The 22,175-nt window shown below is 46.1% G+C and overlaps 1 protein-coding gene and 2 pseudogenes across 1 annotated transcript; 1 reads left to right on the top strand and 2 right to left on the bottom strand.

Annotated features, from left to right (window-relative positions):
• The window catches only part of LOC133361268 (zinc finger protein 84-like), a 539,839-nt pseudogene extending 524,633 nt beyond the window's left edge, over window positions 1-15,206 (bottom strand).
• On the top strand, window positions 1,495-4,656 carry LOC133361303 (uncharacterized; annotated as a pseudogene).
• LOC133361287 (zinc finger protein 239-like) lies at window positions 6,224-14,120 on the bottom strand. Its single transcript, XM_061580222.1, has 2 exons — window positions 14,019-14,120; window positions 6,224-7,580 (listed from the first exon to the last, which is right to left on the bottom strand). Exon 2 carries the CDS (start codon window positions 7,550-7,552, stop codon window positions 6,557-6,559), a length of 996 nt encoding a protein of 331 aa, XP_061436206.1. The 5' UTR covers window positions 7,553-7,580; window positions 14,019-14,120; the 3' UTR covers window positions 6,224-6,556.
• Window positions 15,207-22,175: the final 6,969 nt, after the last annotated feature.

The raw sequence follows: 22,175 nt of genomic DNA, 5'->3' as shown, positions 1-22,175 counted from the left end.
AAACAAGTGTGTGCAAAGTGGCCCTGCACAGTTCCCCGCCCTACATATCAAACCAGCGCTCGAGAAATTCTGTCGGTGTCGCCTTCAATCTCATTGGACTAATTAATTATCCCTTACATTTAATTGCCTCAAAGTGGCCTGCGTGCTTTGTGGCGGCAGCACGCGTCAGTCAGTCAGTCGTCCGTTTCCAAACATGCAGAAGCACACAGAAGGTAAGCGCTGTGTGATAGCATAGGTCTGACAAGGTCTGCGCCGCAGTGGTGCAGTGCACTGTGGGCGCAGACCCTGCGCTATGTGAGTGGTGTGTATGCAAGTGTGCGAATGGTAGTTACGCTAATATTACGTATGTTTATGTAAATGGACCGCATAACACCGACAAATAACATTTTCGAAATGGTGGAGCGCATATCGATGCTGCGTTACTAATAAAATCAAACAAAACAAACCGCTGCATCTGTAAGTGTGCCAGTGTGCGCTTATGGTGGATAGTGCTGCGTGCGGAAGTGAGGGTCATCTTTGGGTAAAACAAACACTCTGAACGCGCAAGAACATAGCTGGCGGTCGCGTAGGGACTTGGTAGCGAGCAGGGTAGAGGCACTGCGTGTATTATATCTGTCGTGACAACGTCTGTGCGTCAGTCGGGGGGACTATATCTGCCAGTACCCGTGCGCAACAGTACAGCGACATATATTCTACAGTGCTTCAGATGTCACGGACTGAGAGGCAACGCGCTTTACATAGGCTTTCTGTCTAACGCGTCACGTTTGTGTACGCAGACTTCCAGATATCTGACCACAGCCACCACGATTACTACAAGCACTGGTCGTGGAACACGGAGAGGGTGCCTAAGCTGCTCAACTATTTCATACTCACCCTCACCTAGGATAATGCTTCATCCAAATCCCTATAGCAAGCGAAACAGAGACACACGAGAGGAGCTCGAGGACGCTTTGCACAAAAACGAAATCGCACATGCAACTCCTGCCGCGACCGAGCCCAAGGAGGTCAAAGATCGTTGCCGCAATCGCCGCCGAATGAAGCGATTTCGGTTGAATAAGCCAAAGTGAGAGCTTTACTTGGGGAATGCTATCGATGAAGGGCGCATAGCAACCAACGCTGGCAACGACACAATGGATCAACCAAGTGATATGCAGGATGTCCTCATGGACGTACACGATCATGTCGTTTCTCCCGGCGACTTCCACGTGGTTCTTTAGGAAGGTAAGCAAGAAGAAGACGACCCTGACTTTGTCATTGCTCGAGCCGCAGGGCCGGAGGATCCACAACTCACACTGGGCTTTCAAGAGTTGCGTCGCCTAAAGCGCAACGAGAAGGATCGCTTGCGACGTGCTGAACGATCTCCGTTTCAACAAGATGCTGAGCGAGCGCATCGCGCTGCGCTGGAGGCCCAGCGTCGTTCGAGAATGACTGCCGAGAGACTACTGGATGAACGATATCGTCGCAGTGAATCGGAAGCTGAGCGGCGCCGAAGGTTGACGGAACAGCAGCAAGACGAAGAACGACGTCGCCACAGTGTGCTGGAAGCAGAGCGCCGCGGGAGGTTGACGGAAGAACAGCAGGAGGAAGCGCGTCGACGCCATGCTGAGTTGGAAGCTGAACGTCTCGCCAGGATGACGGAAGAACAACAAGAGGAGATGTGACAGCGCCAGTCCCAACGGCAAATGGAGAGGACAGAAAACGAAGTCGAGGAGACGCTGGAACAGCGACGCGTTCAACGGCGAACCAAGCGCTACAAGGACGCCCTCGCCAACCAAGACGAGTTTGAAGTCTCGAGAGTTTCGGGGAAGAATGTCATCGCAGGAAGACACAAACTACCAGAGCCAACTTCCGTTTGCTCGAAGTGTCGAGCATGGAAGTGGCCGGGCGAGTCTTCGATCACATGCTGCATTGACGGCAAGGTCGCTCTTCCACCACTCCAGCCTGCCCCGGCCATTCTACGCAAGTGGTACCAAGATGAAAAGTTTCGGAAACAGATACGCATGTACAATCAAGTGGTTGCATTTACGTCGCTTGGTGCATCTTTCAGCAATCCCCGCTTCGACCCAGTAGCGGAAGATCAAAGTGTCCAAAGGCAGAGAGGCGTGTATACATACCGTATCCAAGGAGCGATGAGCCATTTCTTGGGATCTTTGTTACCATATACGGATCAAGCCGGTCAGACAATGAAGCCCAAGTTTGCGCAGATTTACGTGTACGATCCAGATGTGGAAGCACGAGTGGCTCGCCGACAGGGGATTTTTTGTGGCCTCAACAGAGTCGCGCTGTTGGACTTGGAGCACATGATGGAGACGTGCAACCCGTTTGTGCGCGAGTTCCTTACGATGGGTCAGCGGATGAGAAGCATGATCGAAGCCGGCGACAACCCCGTCAACGTCGTGTTTCGCCTGCGTGCCAACAACTATGCGGGACCTCGCACGCACAATCTCCCCACGGCCACGGAGGTTGCTGCTGTGTTGGTTGATGACGGCAACGCGGCGAATAACCGAGACTTGCTTCTCTTCCCACGGTCAGGTGGGCTTTTGCGACTGTTCGAAACCCATTTGATCTACGATTCACTTCAATGTCCTCTCTTGCTCCCTCTCGGGGAACTGGGTTGGACGTACACGGATGAGTACACGAACGGCGCTACGTATCGGAACAAGATGCGAATGGCGCTTCGCGAACATGTTGTGTACCGACTCTACCAGAGGGAAAACGACCAGTCGGTTCTCCACCAATGCGGGCGACTGTTCCAACAGTGGGTGGTTGACCAACGTGCCAAGTGCGAACAGGAGAGTCTGCGCTGGGTCGCGGCAAACCAGAAGACACTTCGAGCTGATCTTTACAAGGGAGTTCTGGATGCGTACCTGCATGAGGGCATGGTTGCATTAGGCGAAAACGAAGGCTTAGTGTCGGAATACGATCGTGACACAGGCATGTTAGTGCATCCAGAGCCAAGCCGCCGCCGTCACTTCCTTGATCAAGTCGGACAGCGCATCGTACTTCCAGCGTCGTTCTCGGGTGGTGAGAGATACATGTACTCATCAGGACTCCATGGCGATGGTGCGCGAGTTTGGCAAGCTGGATTTGTTCATGACTGTGACGTGCAACCCTCAATGGGATGAAATCACAAAGACGATAGACAGAAACAGACCACACCAAACTGCTCAAGATAGGCCAGATATTGTCGCACGTGTGTGGCAACAGAAGCTCAAAGCAGTGTTGAAGGATCTCGATGATGGGGTGTTTGGGCAGCAAATCGCGCGAATCTATGTGGTCGAGTTTCAGAAGCGTGGACTGCCGCACGCTCACATACTCATTATTCTCGCCCATGAAGACAAACCCAGGACTCGCCATGACTTTGACAAGTTTGTGTCCGCGGATCTTCCAGATGCCGTGAAGAACAGTGATCTGTACAACACAGTTTTGACCAGCATGATGCACGGGCCGTGTGGAGCCCTAAACCCCAGCTCTCTGTGTATGAAGGACGGCGAGTGCACCAAAGGTTTCCCGAAGGCACTGTCCGAGGTGACACAAACCAACCAGAATGGGTTTCCTGTCTACAGAAGACGCCTGCGAACGGACGGCGTGCTCAAGTTCAAGTTCAAGAAATATGACAATGCGACAGTCAATCAATGGGTTGTTGCGTACAATCCATTCTTCTCTCAGAAATACGATTGCCACATCAACGTTGAGGTGTGCTCGAGCATCACGGCGATCAAGTACCTGTACAAGTACGTCTACAAAGGCGCTGATATGACGGAAATCAGTGCGCGGGCAGTTGGAGATGACGTGAGGGAATCTGAACACCCTCGACGTGAGCCGAATGAGATCATCCGGTACGTAAAGGCACGCTACATTTCACCAGTGGAGGCTTGCCAGCATTTACTCGAGTACCCAATTCAAGGCAAGACGCACACGGTTGTCACGCTCGGCATCCACCTTCCCAACAGCCAGTTCGTAACTTACGCTGGAACCGCTGATCCACAGCAAGTCTTGGATAATGCTCGCCATACGAAGCTCACGAGGTTCTTTGAATTTGCCAAAAGCAACGCCGAAGCGAAGGACATGTTGTACCAAGACATACCGATGCTGTTTCGCTGGGACAGCAAGGACAAGCAATGGATCAGATACAAAAACCAGCGACGCACCATTGGGAGGATGGTGCATTGCTCTCCGCGTGATCACGAGCGTTTCTACTTGCGTGTGCTGTTGTGCCACATACCTGGCCCGGAGTCTTTCGAAGACCTGCGCACCATTCGCGGTGAACTATGCCCGACGTTCAAGGAAGCAGCCATGCGAGCAGGCTACCTTGAGAGCGATCGCGAATAGGTTGCGTGTCTGGAAGAAGCCTCGCTCTTTCAGATGCCGTACCAGCTTCGTCAACTCTTCGCTACGATTCTGCTGTATTCCATGCCAGCAGATACGAAGGATCTCTGGGAGAAATTCTACGACAAATTGGCTCGTGATTACGAGTACCAGTACCGCGAGCGGACCAACAAATAACAAATGGTAAAGTTCAAGACCCTTCACAGCCTCCACGAGTTCATTACGGCAGGTGGTATGGCTCTGTCAGACTTTGACGACCTCCCGCAGCTTTCCGAGTACCCACACTTGGTCTTGGACTCGCTGCTTGAGAACAACCATATCCGCCGCGAATTGGACACGAAGGACTTCCCATTTCGACTTCGGCGCAAACAGTTCCCCATTGTCCCAGCCTTCGCGATGACCATCAACAAGGCGCAAGGGCAAACTGTTCACAACCTGGGATTATATCTACCAACGCCATGCTTCTCGCACGGCCAACTGTACGTGGCACTATCGCGAGTCACAGCAAGATCCAACATCAAGGCGCTTATTGAGGGACTTGACGACGATGAGGAAGACGGAGTGTACACGAAGAATATCATGTATCGCCAGATATTTGAATAAGTTGCATTCTATATTTGAATAAGTTGCATTCTTTAATATTGTCAATTGAGCGTCTCATAAAAATGCATATAACCTCACAAAAATAAACATAAAACATATTCTTAGGTTTTTTCGGTAAAGTCACGTAGGTAAAACATTAAAATTAATAAAAGTAAAATAAAATAAAAATCACGACGTTTCGGAGGCAACACAAGCTTCCGTCTTCAGGTGGAACCATCACAGCCACGACAGCTGTATCAAGTAAATGAGAGATTGCAAGAGCTACCACTCCGTATATATAATGGTTGGAGAGGGGGGAAGGGCCAAGTACGGCACACTTTTTATTCATATGGTAAGGTGAGGCTTAAGAGGGTGAGCCTTTGTTATGGAGAGGTACGGTTTGTGACTAAGCCTGGCCTACATAACAATAGTGTGAAAAAAGAAACAACTAAACATGGTAAAACAAGCCTGGCTGTCTATCAATAACCTGTAATAGTTGTCTGTCAAATAAGATTGGCCAAATAAGTGTAGTTAAATCTTTTTTGCATGGTTAATCACATCTTTCCAATGATTACTCAGTTTGTAACCATCATCACGGTTGAAATTATGTCTGTGTTTGTATATTTGAACCTTGGTCTCGGAAAAGACAATTTCATGAGAGCCCACAGAGTTGTAGCAATGATCGGCATCGGCCGAAGAATCAGTTCTGCCGTGTTTCAGATCTGACTTGTGCTCGCGGACACGATCAGAAACATGACGTTTCGTTTCTCCAATGTATCAATCACCACAAATGCAACTCAATTTGTAGACTCCAGGATACTGTAAGTCAGGAACGACATCCTTCAGAGATGAAATCAGATCACGGATTTTATGCACTGTACTGAATCGGACTTGGATCTTATGTTTGTCTTATTTGACAGACAACTATTACAGGTTATTGATAGACAGCCAGGCTTGTTTTACCATGTTTAGTTGTTTCTTTTTTCACACTATTGTTATGTAGGCCAGGCTTAGTCACAAACCGTACCTCTCCATAACAAAGGCTCACCCTCTTAATCCTCACCTTACCATATGAATAAAAAGTGTGCTGAACTTGGCCCTTCCCCCCTCTCCAACCATTATATATACGGAGTGGTAGCTCTTGCAATCTCTCATTTACTTGATACAGCTGTCGTGGCTGTGACGGTTCCACCTGAAGACGGAAGCTTGTGTTGCCTCCGAAACGTCGTGATTTTTATTTTATTTTACTTTTATTAATTTTAATGTTTTACCTACGTGACTTTACCAAAAAAACATAAGAATATGAATCCTTGCAGTCACGAAAGCTTCAAATCTAAAAACATAAAACAATCACCAAAACATGTCTATTGTGTCCAGCCACTTTCAACTCCCCACCAACCAAGCATATACACACCGCCCGCGAAGCGGGCGGCGACTGCTAGTAAATGAATTATTAGAACAAAGTGAATGCTTGGGAGCTTATTGGCTCTCGCTCCTGGTTAGAGATCTACCCAACCCACAGGTCCATAAAGACTGGCCGCTCTTACCCTGCAAGTTGAACCTAGGAATTGAGTGTTCAACTTATTTCTTGTCATTAAAGGTCTGTGACAAAAGGTGCATCTATTGGAGCAACATCGTCTCAAGCTTACACATCTCCCGGGTCTCCATTTGACTTTGTATTGTCTCGGAGGAAGTCCACCCACACCTCCACTTCCACAAACTGCTGGGAGTTGCCTCGCTCTGCCGCGCAGTCAGAAGTCTCCTCCTGCTTCACGTTGCCTCCATCGATGTGAAGGTCCGATTTTGGAGTTGTATCTTTATCTTCACATTTTACCTTCACTTCTTCACTCTTCATAATCACTTCTTCACTCTTCACCATCACTTCTTCACATTTCACCTCGATACCTTTAAAAGTGTCCAAGCTGGGATTTTCTTCCGGTTCTTGTTTGATGAGGGATGGGCTCATTGCGGCACTTTGACTTTCACAAGCTGATTTCAGACTCCACTCCTTGTGGATCTTCTGATGCTTGTGTGTTCTCTGGTGTCTTTGAAGATTTGGTGAAAGTGCAAACGACTTCCCGCACAGAGTGCAGCTGAAGGGTTTCTCTCCCGTGTGTGTTCTCTGGTGTGGTACAAGATTAGCTGAATGTGAAAATGCCTTCCCACACACACTGCACTTGAAGGGTTTCTCTCCCGTGTGTGTTGTCTGGTGTTTGTTAAGAGCAGATGACTGTGCAAACGCCTTCCCACACACACTGCACCTGAAGGGTTTCTCTCCCGTGTGTATTCTCTGGTGTGCTACAAGATTAGTTGACTGTGAAAATGCCTTCCCACACACACTGCACTTGAAGGGTTTCTCTCCCGTGTGTGTTCTCTGGTGTGCTACAAGAGTAGCTAACTGTGAAAATGCCTTCCCACACACACTGCACTTGAAGGGTTTCTCTCCCGTGTGTGTTCTCTGGTGTTTTACAAGAGTAGATGACTGTGCAAACGTTTTCCCACACACACTGCACTTGACGGGTTTCTCTGCTGTGTGAGTTCTCTGGTGCTGTGTCAAATGTTCAGTACGATCTGTGCTGTTGGCACGCAGGTCGCATTGTTGCCTTTTTGCACCGAGCCGCGCCGAGTGCCTTTGCTCCATCAGACCAATTCTGCAGAGGAAGCGACAGCTGCAGACAGAAAAATATATCCACAACATCTACACATCAGTATCAATGCATATATACAGTCACACGTGACTTACACGTCTATACTTATGCATATATTCATGATATAGTGAAAAAGTGTCCCAAATTTATCACACGGGCTGTTATCGCACACAATGAGAGGGCAAATGGTTATAAACATGCCTGGAAGCCCTAGTATCTTCAAAATGAATGTTAACCCAAAACTCCGAGCACACAATTTCGGCTGTCTGGCTACAAAAGGAATATTTATGAAAGCTAAATTCAGCTGACATAGCAAAGGATGTTGAAAATAATACTATTTGTGTTATGCACAAATGCATAAATTAATGTTCAATCGCAACTAAGAGGTGTGAAGCCAGGCACAGATGTCCTTGAATGCTGGGATGAAGTTCCGACTTCAGCTGCACATGTGCTGTGATAACTTCCTGACTCCAATCTTACAAAGACTTCCAGAGGAAAACAAAAATAAACTACCGTTTTGATATAACCTCCGTGCTCAATAGAATTAATAGACTTTACTGCAAATACAAACTTGAAACTGTCACACACTCAGGGGCGGAGCCAGTATTTTAAGGTCGGGAGGGGGGCAAACCCTCCAGCAATGAAAAATGATAGGAGTTAATAATAGGAGTTTTCCCCTTTTTTCTGGCAACAAAACTGAAACCTTATGAGGATTCATGTCTGTGTCGTGTTTTCTCCGGATACACTTTGTTAGGGGCACGTCTTTATTATACACACGCGCCCTAACTACTAAACATCAACTCCTCGTACAGTTTATCTCGAGTACTTACACTCGGTATATTATACGCCTCCTACGTAACATGCCTGCCCCGGCTGCGCTCCAGGTGCTCTGGCTATAATATCCTATGGGAGACCCAGGGTCCACCACTGGCCTCACAGAGCTTTGGCCCTTAAAAAGACGGCGAAGCTAGGGGTGCAGGGTCCTATTCTAGCAGGTCTTATTGCTTCAACTGGTCGTCTTCAACTGCCAGGACCTCTCCAGAGGTCCACCTTATATACGTTTCTCAGCCGAGGTGCGGACCTCCGTGAGAGACGTGGGTGACCCCAGAGTCCCTCACCGAGGTCTGCATGTCTGCCGGTTGCAGGCCAGTACGTCCGTAGCCCACCGGGCCGTTGGGAGTGTTTGCGAGGGATCGTAGGACCCCTCACAACCCACAACCGCTTCTGGGATGTCTGTCGTTGCCTGCAAGTGCAGCCCATCCATGGCACTACATTTGCATTAACCACAATACTTGCAGTCAAATGCAAACAAAAACACACTATGATAATATGTGTGAGCAGTATGCCTTTTGGCGTCCTCTGGTCGAGCACCAATTGGTGTCCTCTGGTCGAGCACCAATTGAGTCGAGGCTCAAAAAAAGCCGTCCCTTGGTGTGGACCAATCAGTTTCAAGAAGATGAATCCCTGCAGTCACAAAAGCTTTAAATCAAAATTTAATGCATATATTATCATAGTGTGTTTTGTTCGCATTTCACTGCAAGTATTGTGGTAAATGCAGACATGAATCCTTGTAAAAGACGTTGGTTCGATCTTGTTGGTTTTTGTCGTTAGGCTGTTAGTAGGATCCTACTAACAGCCTAACAACAAAGACCAACAAGATCATCAGTAGGATCCGACTAACAGCCTAACAACAAAGACCAACAAGATCATCACGAGTTCGACGTCCCTAATCGAACCAACCAAACGTCCCTCCTTAAAACCCTCGGCTGCAAGACCTCCCAGATTCTATGGTCTTCCCAAGATCCAGAAAGAAGGCTCCCCACTACGACCCATAGTGTCCATAATCAACTCTCCTACATACAAACTGGCCCGTTTTCTATCAGATACTCTGCTCCCCTTCACTGGCAAGACCTCGTCAGCAGTACTTAACTCAACCCAATTGGTCTCTATGGTCAAGGACATGGTACTGTCTCCTGACGATATCCTCGTCAGTTTTGATGTGGTATCTCTGTTTACCAAAGTCCCAGTTCCTGACACCTTAACAATAATCGAAGACTTGGTCCAACATGGACTGAACTCGGATGTACCTGCGCTGGTTAGGCATTGCCTCACCAACACTTACTTTACCTGGAATGGCACCTTCTACAAACAGAATGAGGGTACCCCCATGGGCTCCCCCTTGTCACCAGTGATAGCCAATGTGTTCATGGAAAAGTTTGAATCAGACGCCATCCAGACGTCCACCCTACGTCCTTTGGCCACGTGGCCTCCCAGCATTGAACCATTTCTTGGACCACATCAATTTCAGACACCCATCCATCAAATTCACCATGGAAGTGGAGAAAGATGGCAGACTACCATTCTTGGATGTTGTTTGAGAGGAGACCTGATGGATCTTTGGGACATTGTGTTTACAGGAAGGCCACCCATACAGATTCCTACTTGAAACCTGATTCCCACCACCATCCGACTCAAAAGAATTCTCTCATCAAAACACTATACCAGAGAGCTCATTGCATCTCTGACCAACACCACCTGGCCAGTGAACTGAAACATGTACATTTGGCCCTCAAGATGAACGGATACTCTGACCGCACTATCCGCCAAGCTGTTTCTCCCACCATACAGAGACAACCACTTGAAACTCCGATCAAAACTATCACATTGCCATACATAGCAGGCGTGACCAAACAGATCTCCAAAATTCTAAACAAACATAAGATCCAAGTCCGATTCAGTACAGTACATAAAATCCGGGATCTGATCCCATCCGTAAAGGATGTCATTCCGGACTAACAGTACCCCGGTGTTTACAAATTGAGTTGTACCTGCGGGGACTGCTATAATCGGGGAGACGAAACGACATATTTCAGACCAAATTCGCGAACACAAATCAGATTTGAAACATGGCAGAACAATTCTAGATTTGCAACGTTCGTGACTGCAAGGATTCATATTCTTAGGTTTTTTCGGTAAAGTCACGTAGGTAAAAAATTAAAATTAATAAATGTAAAATAAAATAAAAATAAAATAAAAATCACGACGTTTCGGAGGCAACACAAGCTTCCGTCTTCAGGTGGAACCGTCACAGCCCGACAGCTGTATCAAGTAAATGAGAGATTACAAGAGCTAAACCTGGTAAAACAAAACCAGGTTTAGCTTTCTACCAGGTTTAGCTTTCTTTTTTCACACTTTTGTTATGTAGGCTAGGTGTAGTCACAACCCGAACCTCTCCATAATAAAGGCTCAGTCTTTTGTTATGCAGTCTATTCATAGTCTCAAGCCGCACCTTACCATAATAATAAAAAGTGGGCCATTCCTGGCCCTTCCCCCCCCCCTCAACCATTATATATATACGGAGTGGAATCTCTTCTAATCTCTCATTTACTTGATACAACTGTCGGGCTGTGACGGTTCCACCTGAAGACGGAAGCTTGTGTTGCCTCCGAAACGTCGTGATTTTTATTTAATTTTTTATTTTATTTTACATTTATTAATTTTAATTTTTTACCTACGTGACTTTACCGAAAAAACCTAAGAATATGGCAGAACAAATTCTTCAGCCGTTGCCAATCATTGTTACAACGCTGTGGGTGATCATGATATCGTTTTCTTCGATACGAAGGTACTCTGCAAGCCGGCTGGATATCACCAAAGATTTGTCCATGAAGCCATACAGATATACAAACACAGACATAACTTTACCCGAGAAGATGGATTCAAATTGAGCAATCATTGGAAAGATGTGATTAACCATGTTAAACTTAAATCACCACTCCCCCCCGCTCTGCGTCCCTCCTCCACCATCCGTGACGCCGTCTTTTAGTTCCACCTTCACCTTCCTGGCTCCACCCACATCCCAACCCCCCTCCCCCATCCTACACTTCGTCCTCCCTCCAACGACTATTTAGACGCCGTTTTACTATTTTCACCTTCCTACAACGTTTTACTATTTTCACATTCCTGGCTCCACCCACACTGCAACCCCCCCCATCCTGCACCCGTCCCCCTTGGCTCCCCCCCCCTCCTCTTACCCTATATATTAAATGCCCCATTACAAATAACTCCCACTACAGTTATTTTGCTATGCCTTTTGACACCTGATGAAGGAGGCTTGTGTTGCATCCGAAGCATCGTGATTTTAATTGATTTATTTTCATTTATTATTATTTTACTTAATCTTTTACCTACGTGACTTTACCGAAAAAACCTAAGAGTATGAATCCTTGCAGTCACGAAAGCTTCAAATCTAGAAATAATGATAGTTGTTAGTAAGGCGTTGTTAGTAAAGAGTTATTAGTAAGGACTTGTCCCTTGCTTTTTATTAGACGCGTGTGATCGGCATCGCGCTCGCTGAAGGTGTTTGCCTTCAGGGAAGCCGTGTACTGTATACGCAACTGCGCACAATTCTGCGAGTCGCTTATAACTGCTTTGCCGTCACTTATTGCAAATCATGGACTTGGACTGTTGTCCTCTCAAGAATCCCTGGCACATAATAATATGCCACACGGTGGCGGTCGCAAAATGCTGATTTATCTATATATAAAAAAGGGAAGTTTGTGAATGTCTGTTCGAAATGTTTAGCATACTTCCCGACATTCAACAAATTTGAAATTTGGCATGTGGTTAGCTTCCAGACTGTACACAATGCTAAAAGTATAAACATAGACTTTTGTATTTTGAGGAGGGGGCGCAATACAGTAATCCCTCGCCACTTCACGGTTCAAGTTTCGCGGCCTCAGTGCATCGCGGATTTTTCAAAAATATTCATCGAAAAATTTCAATTAAAAAATACCGCCATATCGGCAGCCGTATTCCGGAAAGCAGCGTTGTTTCATCGTGATGCGCGAGAGAAACGGTTTCCCAGGATGCCAGACAAAGAGAGAAACTCTCTGAGGCTTTGTACATACCCACGGGCACTCAGACAAGGCACGTGATTGGTTCCCGGCGCGAGAGCGACGAATGAGAGCACGAGTGGATGTACAGTATCCCGTGAGCTGATTGGCTGCGCATCATCGTATCCTCTCCCAGCTTCTTCCCTTGTTGTATCTCGCCACTCTCGTTCACGCTGTCAACTGTGTCTCGCGTATCTTAGTGTTGTGTTCGAAATTAACTGGTGAGTGTAGAACACCATAATACGTATCGTATGAGAGAGAGAGAGTGAATGTATAATATTAAGGTTTTATAATTAAATAGATTTAAGTAAAATATATATATAAAGTATAAATATACATATTTTAAACATTCTGGTACCCACACACACATATACGGAAATTCCTAGGGGGGCCAATCCTACTTCGTGGATTTTCACCTATCACGAGGGGTTCCGGTCCCCATTAACCGCGATAAACGAGGGATCACTGTAATGCATTTATTTTGCACGCAAGTGAGCGGTGACATCACATCTGTCATCACATCTGTGATGTCACACCCGCATGCGGCAGCGTTACGCAGTGTGCTTGCTGACGTCACCCCCCCCCCCCAAACACTCCACGTAGGCACTGTTTTAATCCAAGACAAGAATCCAAGTCACGGGCGAAGCCGGGTAGTAAAGCTAGTCTATATATAAAAGGGAAATGTGTGGATACGTGTGTCTGTTCGAAATGTTTAGCATACTTCCCAACATGCAACACACTTGAAATTTGGCATGTGGGTAGGTTCCATACTGTACACAATGTAAAAACTATAAAAAATAGACTTGTATTTTGGGAGGGGGGGGGGGGGAGAAATGACCATGGAGTGTGTGGCGTCAACCCGCAACACACCTGAGTTAAGCGCTCTGCAACGCTTACCCCTACCATATGGCTCTTCGTGCGCCGTACTTCTAGAGCTGTTAACAGCGTGCCGGGAGATTTTAGGTGGCGCTTCGCTCCTGGCCGATGAAGCCATTGGCTTCTCGGAGTTTCAATACATATCCGTGTGAAGAACAGGTACAACTGCTATCTTAAATATGAAGCAGAAATTACATCTGTTTGTTTGTGTGAAGCACCAAAAACTCTCCAACGCTGAGCTCTAGCATCATTAAATTTGCACAACTTATGCTGTCTGGAATGTCTAAGTGAACGTGACTATTTTCAGCTTGCCACGTCATTCCCTTCCCGAGTTGCCAAAATCGACCTTACGTCGAAGTGGGTTAAGGTTAAATTTCCTTCAGTGAAAAACATCCGATTTAGTTAAATTGATTTCTTTCAGCTTTTTTCTTTCTTACAAGAATCAAATTCAGGGTTTTTCAGTGACATGGTTCACAGGTGGTGGCGTGTCCAGACCCATGCCTGGCTACCTTCATCCGCTCAGTATGAATGCTTCCTCACTCCACCAAGTAATTCATTGAGGATCAACCAACACAGCCGAGGCTGCATGTCTCTCTCCTCGTGGTGAGATGTTAACTACCTGTCGTGGCATACAGGAAGTCGTGGGTTCGATCCCAACCCTGACGCCTGCTGTATATTTGGAGCTTACGTGTCTCTCTCTCTCTCTCCCCGTGGTCGTGTGGATTTCCCTCCGGATCTCCCGGTTGTCCTCACTCCACATGCAGAGAGTGAACACCGCCACGCGTCCAGAGTGAACACCACCACGCGTCTAGAGTGAACACCGCCACGCGTCTAGAGTGAACACCGCCACGCGTCTAGAGTGAACACCGCCACGCGTCTAGAGTGAACACCGCCACGCGTCCAGAGTGAACACCGCCACGCGTCTAGAGTGAACACCGCCATGCGTCTAGAGTGAACACCGCCACGCGTCTAGAGTGAACACCGCCACGCGTCTAGAGTGAACACCGCCACGCGTCCAGAGTGAACACCGCCACGCGTCCAGAATGAACACCGCCACGCGTCCAGAGTGAACACCGCCACGCGTCCAGAGTGAACACCGCCACGCGTCCAGAGTGAACACCGCCACGCGTCTAGAGTGAACACCGCCACGCGTCTAGAGTGAACACCGCCACGCGTCCAGAGTGAACACCGCCACGCGTCCAGAGTGAACACCGCCACGCGTCCAGAGTGAACACCGCCACGCGTCCAGAGTGAACACCGCCACGCGTCCAGAGTGAACACCGCCACGCGTCTAGAGTGAACACCGCCACGCGTCTAGAGTGAACACCACCACGCGTCTAGAGTGAACACCGCCACGCATCTAGAGTGAACACCACCACGCGTCTAGAGTGAACACCACCACGTGTCTAGAGTGAACACCACCACGTGTATAGAGTGAACACCACCACGTGTCTAGAGTGAACACCGCCACGTGTATAGAGTGAACACCACCACGCGTCCAGAGTGAACACCACCACGTGTCTAGAGTGAACACCACCACGTGTATAGAGTGAACACCACCACGCGTCCAGAGTGAACACCACCACGTGTCTAGAGTGAACACCACCACGCGTCCAGAGTGAACACCACCACGCTGTTGACGAGCCTCACCTTGTTGTTGTCGTGGGCAGGTCACTTCTGAAAACAAGAGCGGTATAGCAGCTCAAGCGGGCTTGGCCTGGTAAAAATAAAAACTGTGTTAATATTTAAAGTAAAACAAAGTTACAAAGTGGCGAGCCGGGTCAAGACAAATTCAACTTAAGCGAGATAATTGAAGCAAACGCGATCAGGCGAGGGCAGGAGGCAAGGCCCCACGTTGATAAGTTCCAACCTGGACATCGCTTCCATGCTCGCTGCTACTCAATTAACATCCCTACGAGAGAGAGAGTGAGGCTCTACCTCAATAAACAACAACAACCACAACAACAACCACCACCACATCCACAACCACCACCACATCCACAACCACCACCACATCCACAACCACCACCACATCCACAACCACCACCACCGCAACAACCACCACCACAACCACCACCACACCGCAACCACCACCGCAACCACCACCGCAACCACCACCACCACAACCACCACCGCAACCACCACCACCACAACCAACGCCACAACCGCCACAACCACCGCAACCACCACCGCCGCAACCACCACCACAACAACAACAACCACCACCACCGCGATGATAATTTCTCACCTCGGATTTCAGTGCACGGGCGGAGCGGCAACTTCTTGTTCCCTCGCGACGTCACGCGGCAGCAGGTGACATGACGTCACTTGCGGGGTACGATGACACTCCCCTCCCACAATGAGCGGCTCTCAACTCGCGACGGCTTTCACGAATAAATTATGTTAATGAGCCACCACGTACCGGGCGTGGCTTTGCCCAAATAAGGATTGGCACTGGGACAGATATCGGCAGCGGCCGAGCAGAGATGACGTCACGCTCAAGAGCGCGGTGGTCGGGGGTGGGTGACATGACGTCACTAGCGAGGAACACCTCTCCCTGGCGTTTGACGGCGATGAGGTCACGCTGCGCGGTGACGTCAGAGAGCGGGGTCAGAGTTCAAGTTTGTTGACAGAAAGGGAGCGAGTTTCGACTTAGCCTCAAACGAGTACCCGGTGCGGTGTGTCAACATCGCCACTGGGGAGACAAAGGCGGCCGGGCGTGGTGCTGGCCACCCACCCCCTCGTGTGCCGTGACGACCTCCATCGGTGCTACTCGCTGTGAGCAGCACTTTGTAGATGTCGTTGCTTGGCTCTCCAGCACACCGCTGGCGACATTTCACGATGACATTTTTTGGAAAAATTCGTCCAATATTCCTAGTCTTCTTGGTTCTTTTGGTAAAGTCACGTAGAACGGAAATAATAAAATAATAAAAATAAAACAATAAAAATATTCTCACAACGTTTCGGCCACAACGCAAGCAGCCGTCAGGTGAAGAACAGGTCTGTCAGAAAGATTATTATTTCTTTCTACGTGACTTTACCGAAAGAACCAAGAAGACGAATCCCTGCAGTCACGAAAGCTTTAAATCGAAATCCAATTTCCTAGCTTTATTTTTCAACTAAAAGTGCATTTCTTGGTTGTGTTTAGCCTGAGTAGCCTATATATTACGTTGAAAAGTGTGGAATTTCATGCATGAAATTTAGAAGTAAAAAGAAAAAGTGAATTCCTCCATTTTGTTAAGCATTAGTATGCTCTATATTACATTAAAAGTGGGAAATTTCACGATTAAATGTTCACGTCCCAAACAGGAAATCGGCATACGAACCTCTGCCGTTTTTGGCTAAAATTTAACGAATTTTTACAGCTGTATTTTTTAACAAAAAGTGCATTCCTCGGTTGTGTTAAGCCTGAGTAGTCTATATATTACAATAAAAGTGAGAAATTTCACCATAAAATTTGATAATCACGGAGATAATCGTATTTATGTGAATGCTTGCGATTATGTTAATGTGTGCAGTTATGATAACTATGCTTAGTTTCGTTATCCAGAGTTGTATCAATCGGGATAACCGATTATCTTTGATTAAACATTTATTGATTATCTTAGTGTGTTTATGTTATGTTAGGTCTCCAAATTCATATCTCAACGCAGGTTACAGTTCTTATGAATAAGACAGTTTTGCATGGACTGGGAAAGAAGCACTCGAACACTTGGTGTTAAGCAATTTTAATTCTAAACAAAATATGACACTCTAAGATGCGACTCTCAGGTTCGGAATTATCGACGGTACCATTGGGGAGATTTCTCTCAGTGAGCAATACTCTTAACCATCAAGGCTTGCGTTGTTTCACTTTGGTAACCGTACATCTCACTGCCCTGACTCACGTGGCTTCTAAAAAATATTGTTGATGTAAAGACAGTGCATCTTCTAAGGGACAAGCGGTGACAATAGGATATCAAGAGTTAAATAAGGGAAGGTGGGACAAAGGGTGTTGGTAGATTCACAACGAGAATAAGAGAGCGGGAGGAACGAGGTCCGGGGCTGTTTTGGTGGAATATCGGGTCGTGGCTTGTTGCTGTCTCGTCGTTGTCGTTGCTAGATCGTGATTCCGGGGTCGTAAGCAGTGTTACAGGCTACATAAAATAACCCTCTACAGTCTACAGAGTCTGGAGTCATTAGAATTGTAACGATTCACAATCTCACGAGCTCATAGTGGGTTTGTTCAGTTATTTATATATTTCCATACTTGTATATTGCTATTCGATGCCATTGACATAGAGCGGGCAACTTGATTCTAATACGACCATGGTGTGATTCTAATAATTTTGGTCTTCTGATGCGTATTTTCAAATAATGTAGATTTGAGCAGTGTAATTCTGGTACGACAAAAATTTTAATCAGATCTTGATCCTGCACCTTCCGTTTCACAGATCCCACACTTGGTTCCCACGTCCATAGTACATACATACATATTACATACAGACATGTAACGTACTTACGAGCATAGTGTGATTCGCAGATGACCACGAAGTAATTCTAAATATTCGAATGTTATTCCAATATCACACTTCAATGTATGGTGTTCCAATCTATAACACTAGCTTATAATGCAATTTTTTGCATTATAATGTAGAGCTCATAGGTTTTATTGTTAGAGTTCACAACATTAGATTTTACTATAAAAGTAGTTTACAGTGGTATTGTTATAGCGTTACAATGTATAGCTACAACAGTTAAATTGTTAGAGTTTATAATGTTAGAGCTTACAGTGTGAGTTAATAATGTGAGAGTTTTTGGCCGTGCCCTGACCTCGTGGGACCCCACACGCATTTGGAAATAATTGCAATGACCATGAATGAGCTGAGATTTGAGCGACTAATGTTTACTTTGTTTCAACAAAACTGAGTGCAGGTTAGTGCCATCTGGGCTTAGCGAATACTACTCATGAATGAACTCATACTCCTTTATGAAAGACATTGTAATCTTGCATTTTCTTGACGAAATGTTATCTTCAATATCGCCCTCAAATATACGGCTAAAATACACAGCAGAGGGAAGGCTGCCTTGTTGGGGAGATGGAGTTTGGGTAAGGCGCTGTGACTGGAGTTAAACATTCGCTCCTTGGCCCCGTCGACAGCAGCGGAGACGATCCGATCCACTGCGCTCCATCTCCCCACATGGTCCACAAAATTATCGGTTTTTTTAATGAACGTATGTTTTTCAAATCATATGAAATGTAATTATGTTATAATGTGATTGTTATACACTTTATCTGTTTACATACCGTATATAGCTATTCGGTTAAATTAACATGACATTCATCCAACAGTGGACTGTTTGATTCTAATGCGACTACAGTGGGATTTTAATCATTGTAATGAGATTCAAATCTTGCAAATCCTACCTCCGGTTCGCATTCACTTTACATGCATATGGCCACAGTGTGATTCTAACATTATCACAGTGCGATTATAATTATTATTATGCGATTATAATCACGAACCTCCGTTTATTTTGTTCAAAACTAATAATACCGTACCTATGTTTTTGGTGTTATAAATGATGAAACTAGTTAATAGATTATTGTATTTTAATTATTTTTGTTATCGTTGATAGTGTTACAGTTCACACGTCATACTTGATGATTAGAGACCGTAACGTTGCGAATACATTTATAATGGGGACCTTTCCCCTCCAGGGACACATGTTAGTGGAGAGACAGCCAAGATGCTGCCGGTTAAGGGCAGATTTGTGTGACGAAGATCCTCCACCTAATACTCGCTTAAAACACGTTTTTGCTGTGAACATTGTAAAACAAACGGACAAACATTTGTTAAAATACGTTTTTATTAATCTGCAAAAAATTTTACGTTAAATCTAAAACCGAATATGTATTATGTTCTATGTTCAAACAGTTACAGTACAATGCAAACCATTTCCGTTTCAGGAATACCAAAGCGTTAAAGTATCATTCCCCATGATTTCCTTATTAGTTCACCACGTTTGTTCACTGTGCGTCTATGTTGAAGTCAAGGCCATATATCCAACGAACGCGTCATCAATGTACATACCAAAGCAGATTATTACCATCCAAAAAAGCTTTATACTTGAAAAAAAACCCGTTTAAAATGTTGAGTAAAGATCTAACTACATATGCATTCCAACTTTAGCTCAACAGGAAGACTTAAATCCGACAAAATCAAAAATCACCACCTGCACGTCAAGAAACTCTCAAATGAACTGTAAAACTAAAGGGTCAGAATTACACACAAAAGTACTCAAGACAGCTTAATAGGTATAACTACATGCAACATTATATTTCAGACACCGCGAACTCTCGGTTTGATCCACGAGCCACTCCATTACATCCAGCCATCTCTCGGGATCCAACTGCATGGGATCGATAGTGGAATTATCTTCAGGAATCATTGCAGCACCTTGAATTCCACCTTTTGATTTCAGCTTCCTATCATTGTGGACCTTCTGATGCCTGTTCATGGATGATGACTGTGAAAATGCCTTCCCACACACATGGCACAGGAATGGCTTCTCGCCCGTATGTGTTCTCTGATGACTCTGAAGATCTGATGACCATGCAAATGTCTTCACACACACAGGGCACAGGAATGGCTTCTCGCCCGTGTGTGTTCTCTGATGACTCTGAAGATGTGATGAGTTTGAAAATGTCTTCCCACACACAGGGCACAGGAATGGCTTCTCGCCCGTGTGTGTTCTCTGATGACTCTGAAGATGTGATGAGTGTGCAAATGTTTTCCCACACACAGAGCACATGAATGGCTTCTCACCCGTGTGTGTTCTCTGGTGTCTCTTAAGACTTGATGACCATGAAAATGCCTTCCCACACACAGAGCAATTGAATTGTTCCTTGCCCCCGTGTGCGTGGGGCTGTGGAGAGCGTCTCTGCTCCATGTGAGCGTAGTAACAGTAGCGATGTTATCGAGTCAAAAGTACGCTATCGGCCGCAAGGATGTTTAGCGTCGAGTTTTGTATTTTGTTAACTGCTAAAACAAGAACGACACTCGCGTCTAACCGAGACGCAAAAAATCCCGTAAATTTGATGACGAAAACGTTTAAGAGTTTATCCGCGAAAATAGACACTTACTTGGAGATTCACGGTATATCGATGTCTGTAACCCGTCTGAAGATGTCGCCACGAACTCTCCCGACCCAAAGTCGCCTAACTGTCGACACAGCAATTGTGCTCGCCAGGCTGCGTTGTCTCGCGGTTGAAGGGCGATCAGCAGAGCGACGAGTCGAGCGTCCAACCTCATCAAGTTCCTTCTCGAAATGGCATTGAGCTCTGCTTCTGAGCCGCCTTATAACTCCCCCCCCTAGGATCCAATATTTATAACTCCCCCCCTAGGATCCAATATTTGCATTCGATTGTTAATTTTGGAAGGCACAATCCGCATGTCTTTTAACATGGGTAATGTGCCCATGAATATGTAAGTGCATTTCAGTGTGTAATTGTGCGCTTATTTTGAATAAATGGAAAAACTTTGTCCTCGATTTCAAGTGAATGCAGAGAAATTAGCATGTAACTTTAGAAAAGGAAGAGAGCGGCCTTCTCGACGAGGGAGTGAAACCCAATAGGTAATATTCTTTTACAGCGTTACAATGGATAGGTTGTAGTTCATAGGTTATAATATTATATTTCACTATGATAGACCTTAACATGTGAGAGTCTACAATATCAGAGTTGATCAAATGCGACGATCAAGGGCGTCAATTGGGTGAGTTTGATCAGAGGCTTTAATCAAAGGCGTCATCTCATCACGGAACACCACCTCCCTGCGTTTATCACAGCAACAGAAGCAACAACAGCAGCAGCAACAACAGCAGCGACAACAACAGCAGCAACATCACATTTCCAGGGCGACGCAGCTACTTCCGATTCTGCTGCCCAGCTGTTTCTAGTCGGGACCTGTTCTCGCAGGACCCCACACGTCTTTGGAAATGATTGCGATGATCACGCCTGAGCTGAGAATTAAGTCACTCAAGATTACTTTGTTTAACCATAACTTTAGGTAGGTTAGTGTCATCTGGGCTCTGTGAATACTACTCATGAATGATATCACACTCCTGTATGACTAATTTTGGTTGATCGAGTAGAACAACGCACGTGCCATGTCCAGACGAATTCTTATCAACAACAGTGTCCTTAAATGATGCTAAAATAAATGTTAACATTGGATTAAACGTGCACCTCTTAACCCTCCCTCGCATTTACGACTAACGATTTGCATTTGCACATAACATACATTCAAGCACAGTAAAATGCTAATACGACAATATTGTTATTCTAAAATTTAAATGCGATTCTTGCCCTGTACCCCCCACAGTTCACATATCCGACCCCCGGTTCGATTGAACAGATAATTTACATACATATGTGTAGAGTGCGATTTTAATACTTCTAATGAGATTTAAATACCGTACCTCCGTTTATGGTGCTATAAATTATAAAACCAGTTGATATCTTTTTTGTCGTTTAATGTTTAGTGTTATTGTTTATAGTGTTATCAGTTTACATGTTTATAAGTACAGGTGATTCCCGGTATACTTCGGTATTCTGGACCTGAACGTTGCGAAACGATTCATAACGAGGACCTTTCCCCACCAGAGCGCAAGCCGCTAATTAAAATAACTCGGGGCAGCGGGAACACGTGCTTCCATGGGCAGTGGGGGACAGGGCATGGTGCATTGCCTACAGGTGCCACCGGGAAAATCCAAGTTGCTCCGCCCATGGCGGGGACAGGTAGAGGTCATAGAGGTGGGTGATGTAAAGACAGTGCGTCAACTAAGGGACAAGTGGTGACAA

This window comes from Lethenteron reissneri, chromosome 72 (assembly GCF_015708825.2).
Source record: "Lethenteron reissneri isolate LAM-NWPU_2019-01 chromosome 72, ASM1570882v1, whole genome shotgun sequence".
Taxonomy (NCBI): domain Eukaryota; kingdom Metazoa; phylum Chordata; class Hyperoartia; order Petromyzontiformes; family Petromyzontidae; genus Lethenteron; species Lethenteron reissneri.
This window is presented reverse-complemented; position numbering and strand designations above follow the sequence as displayed.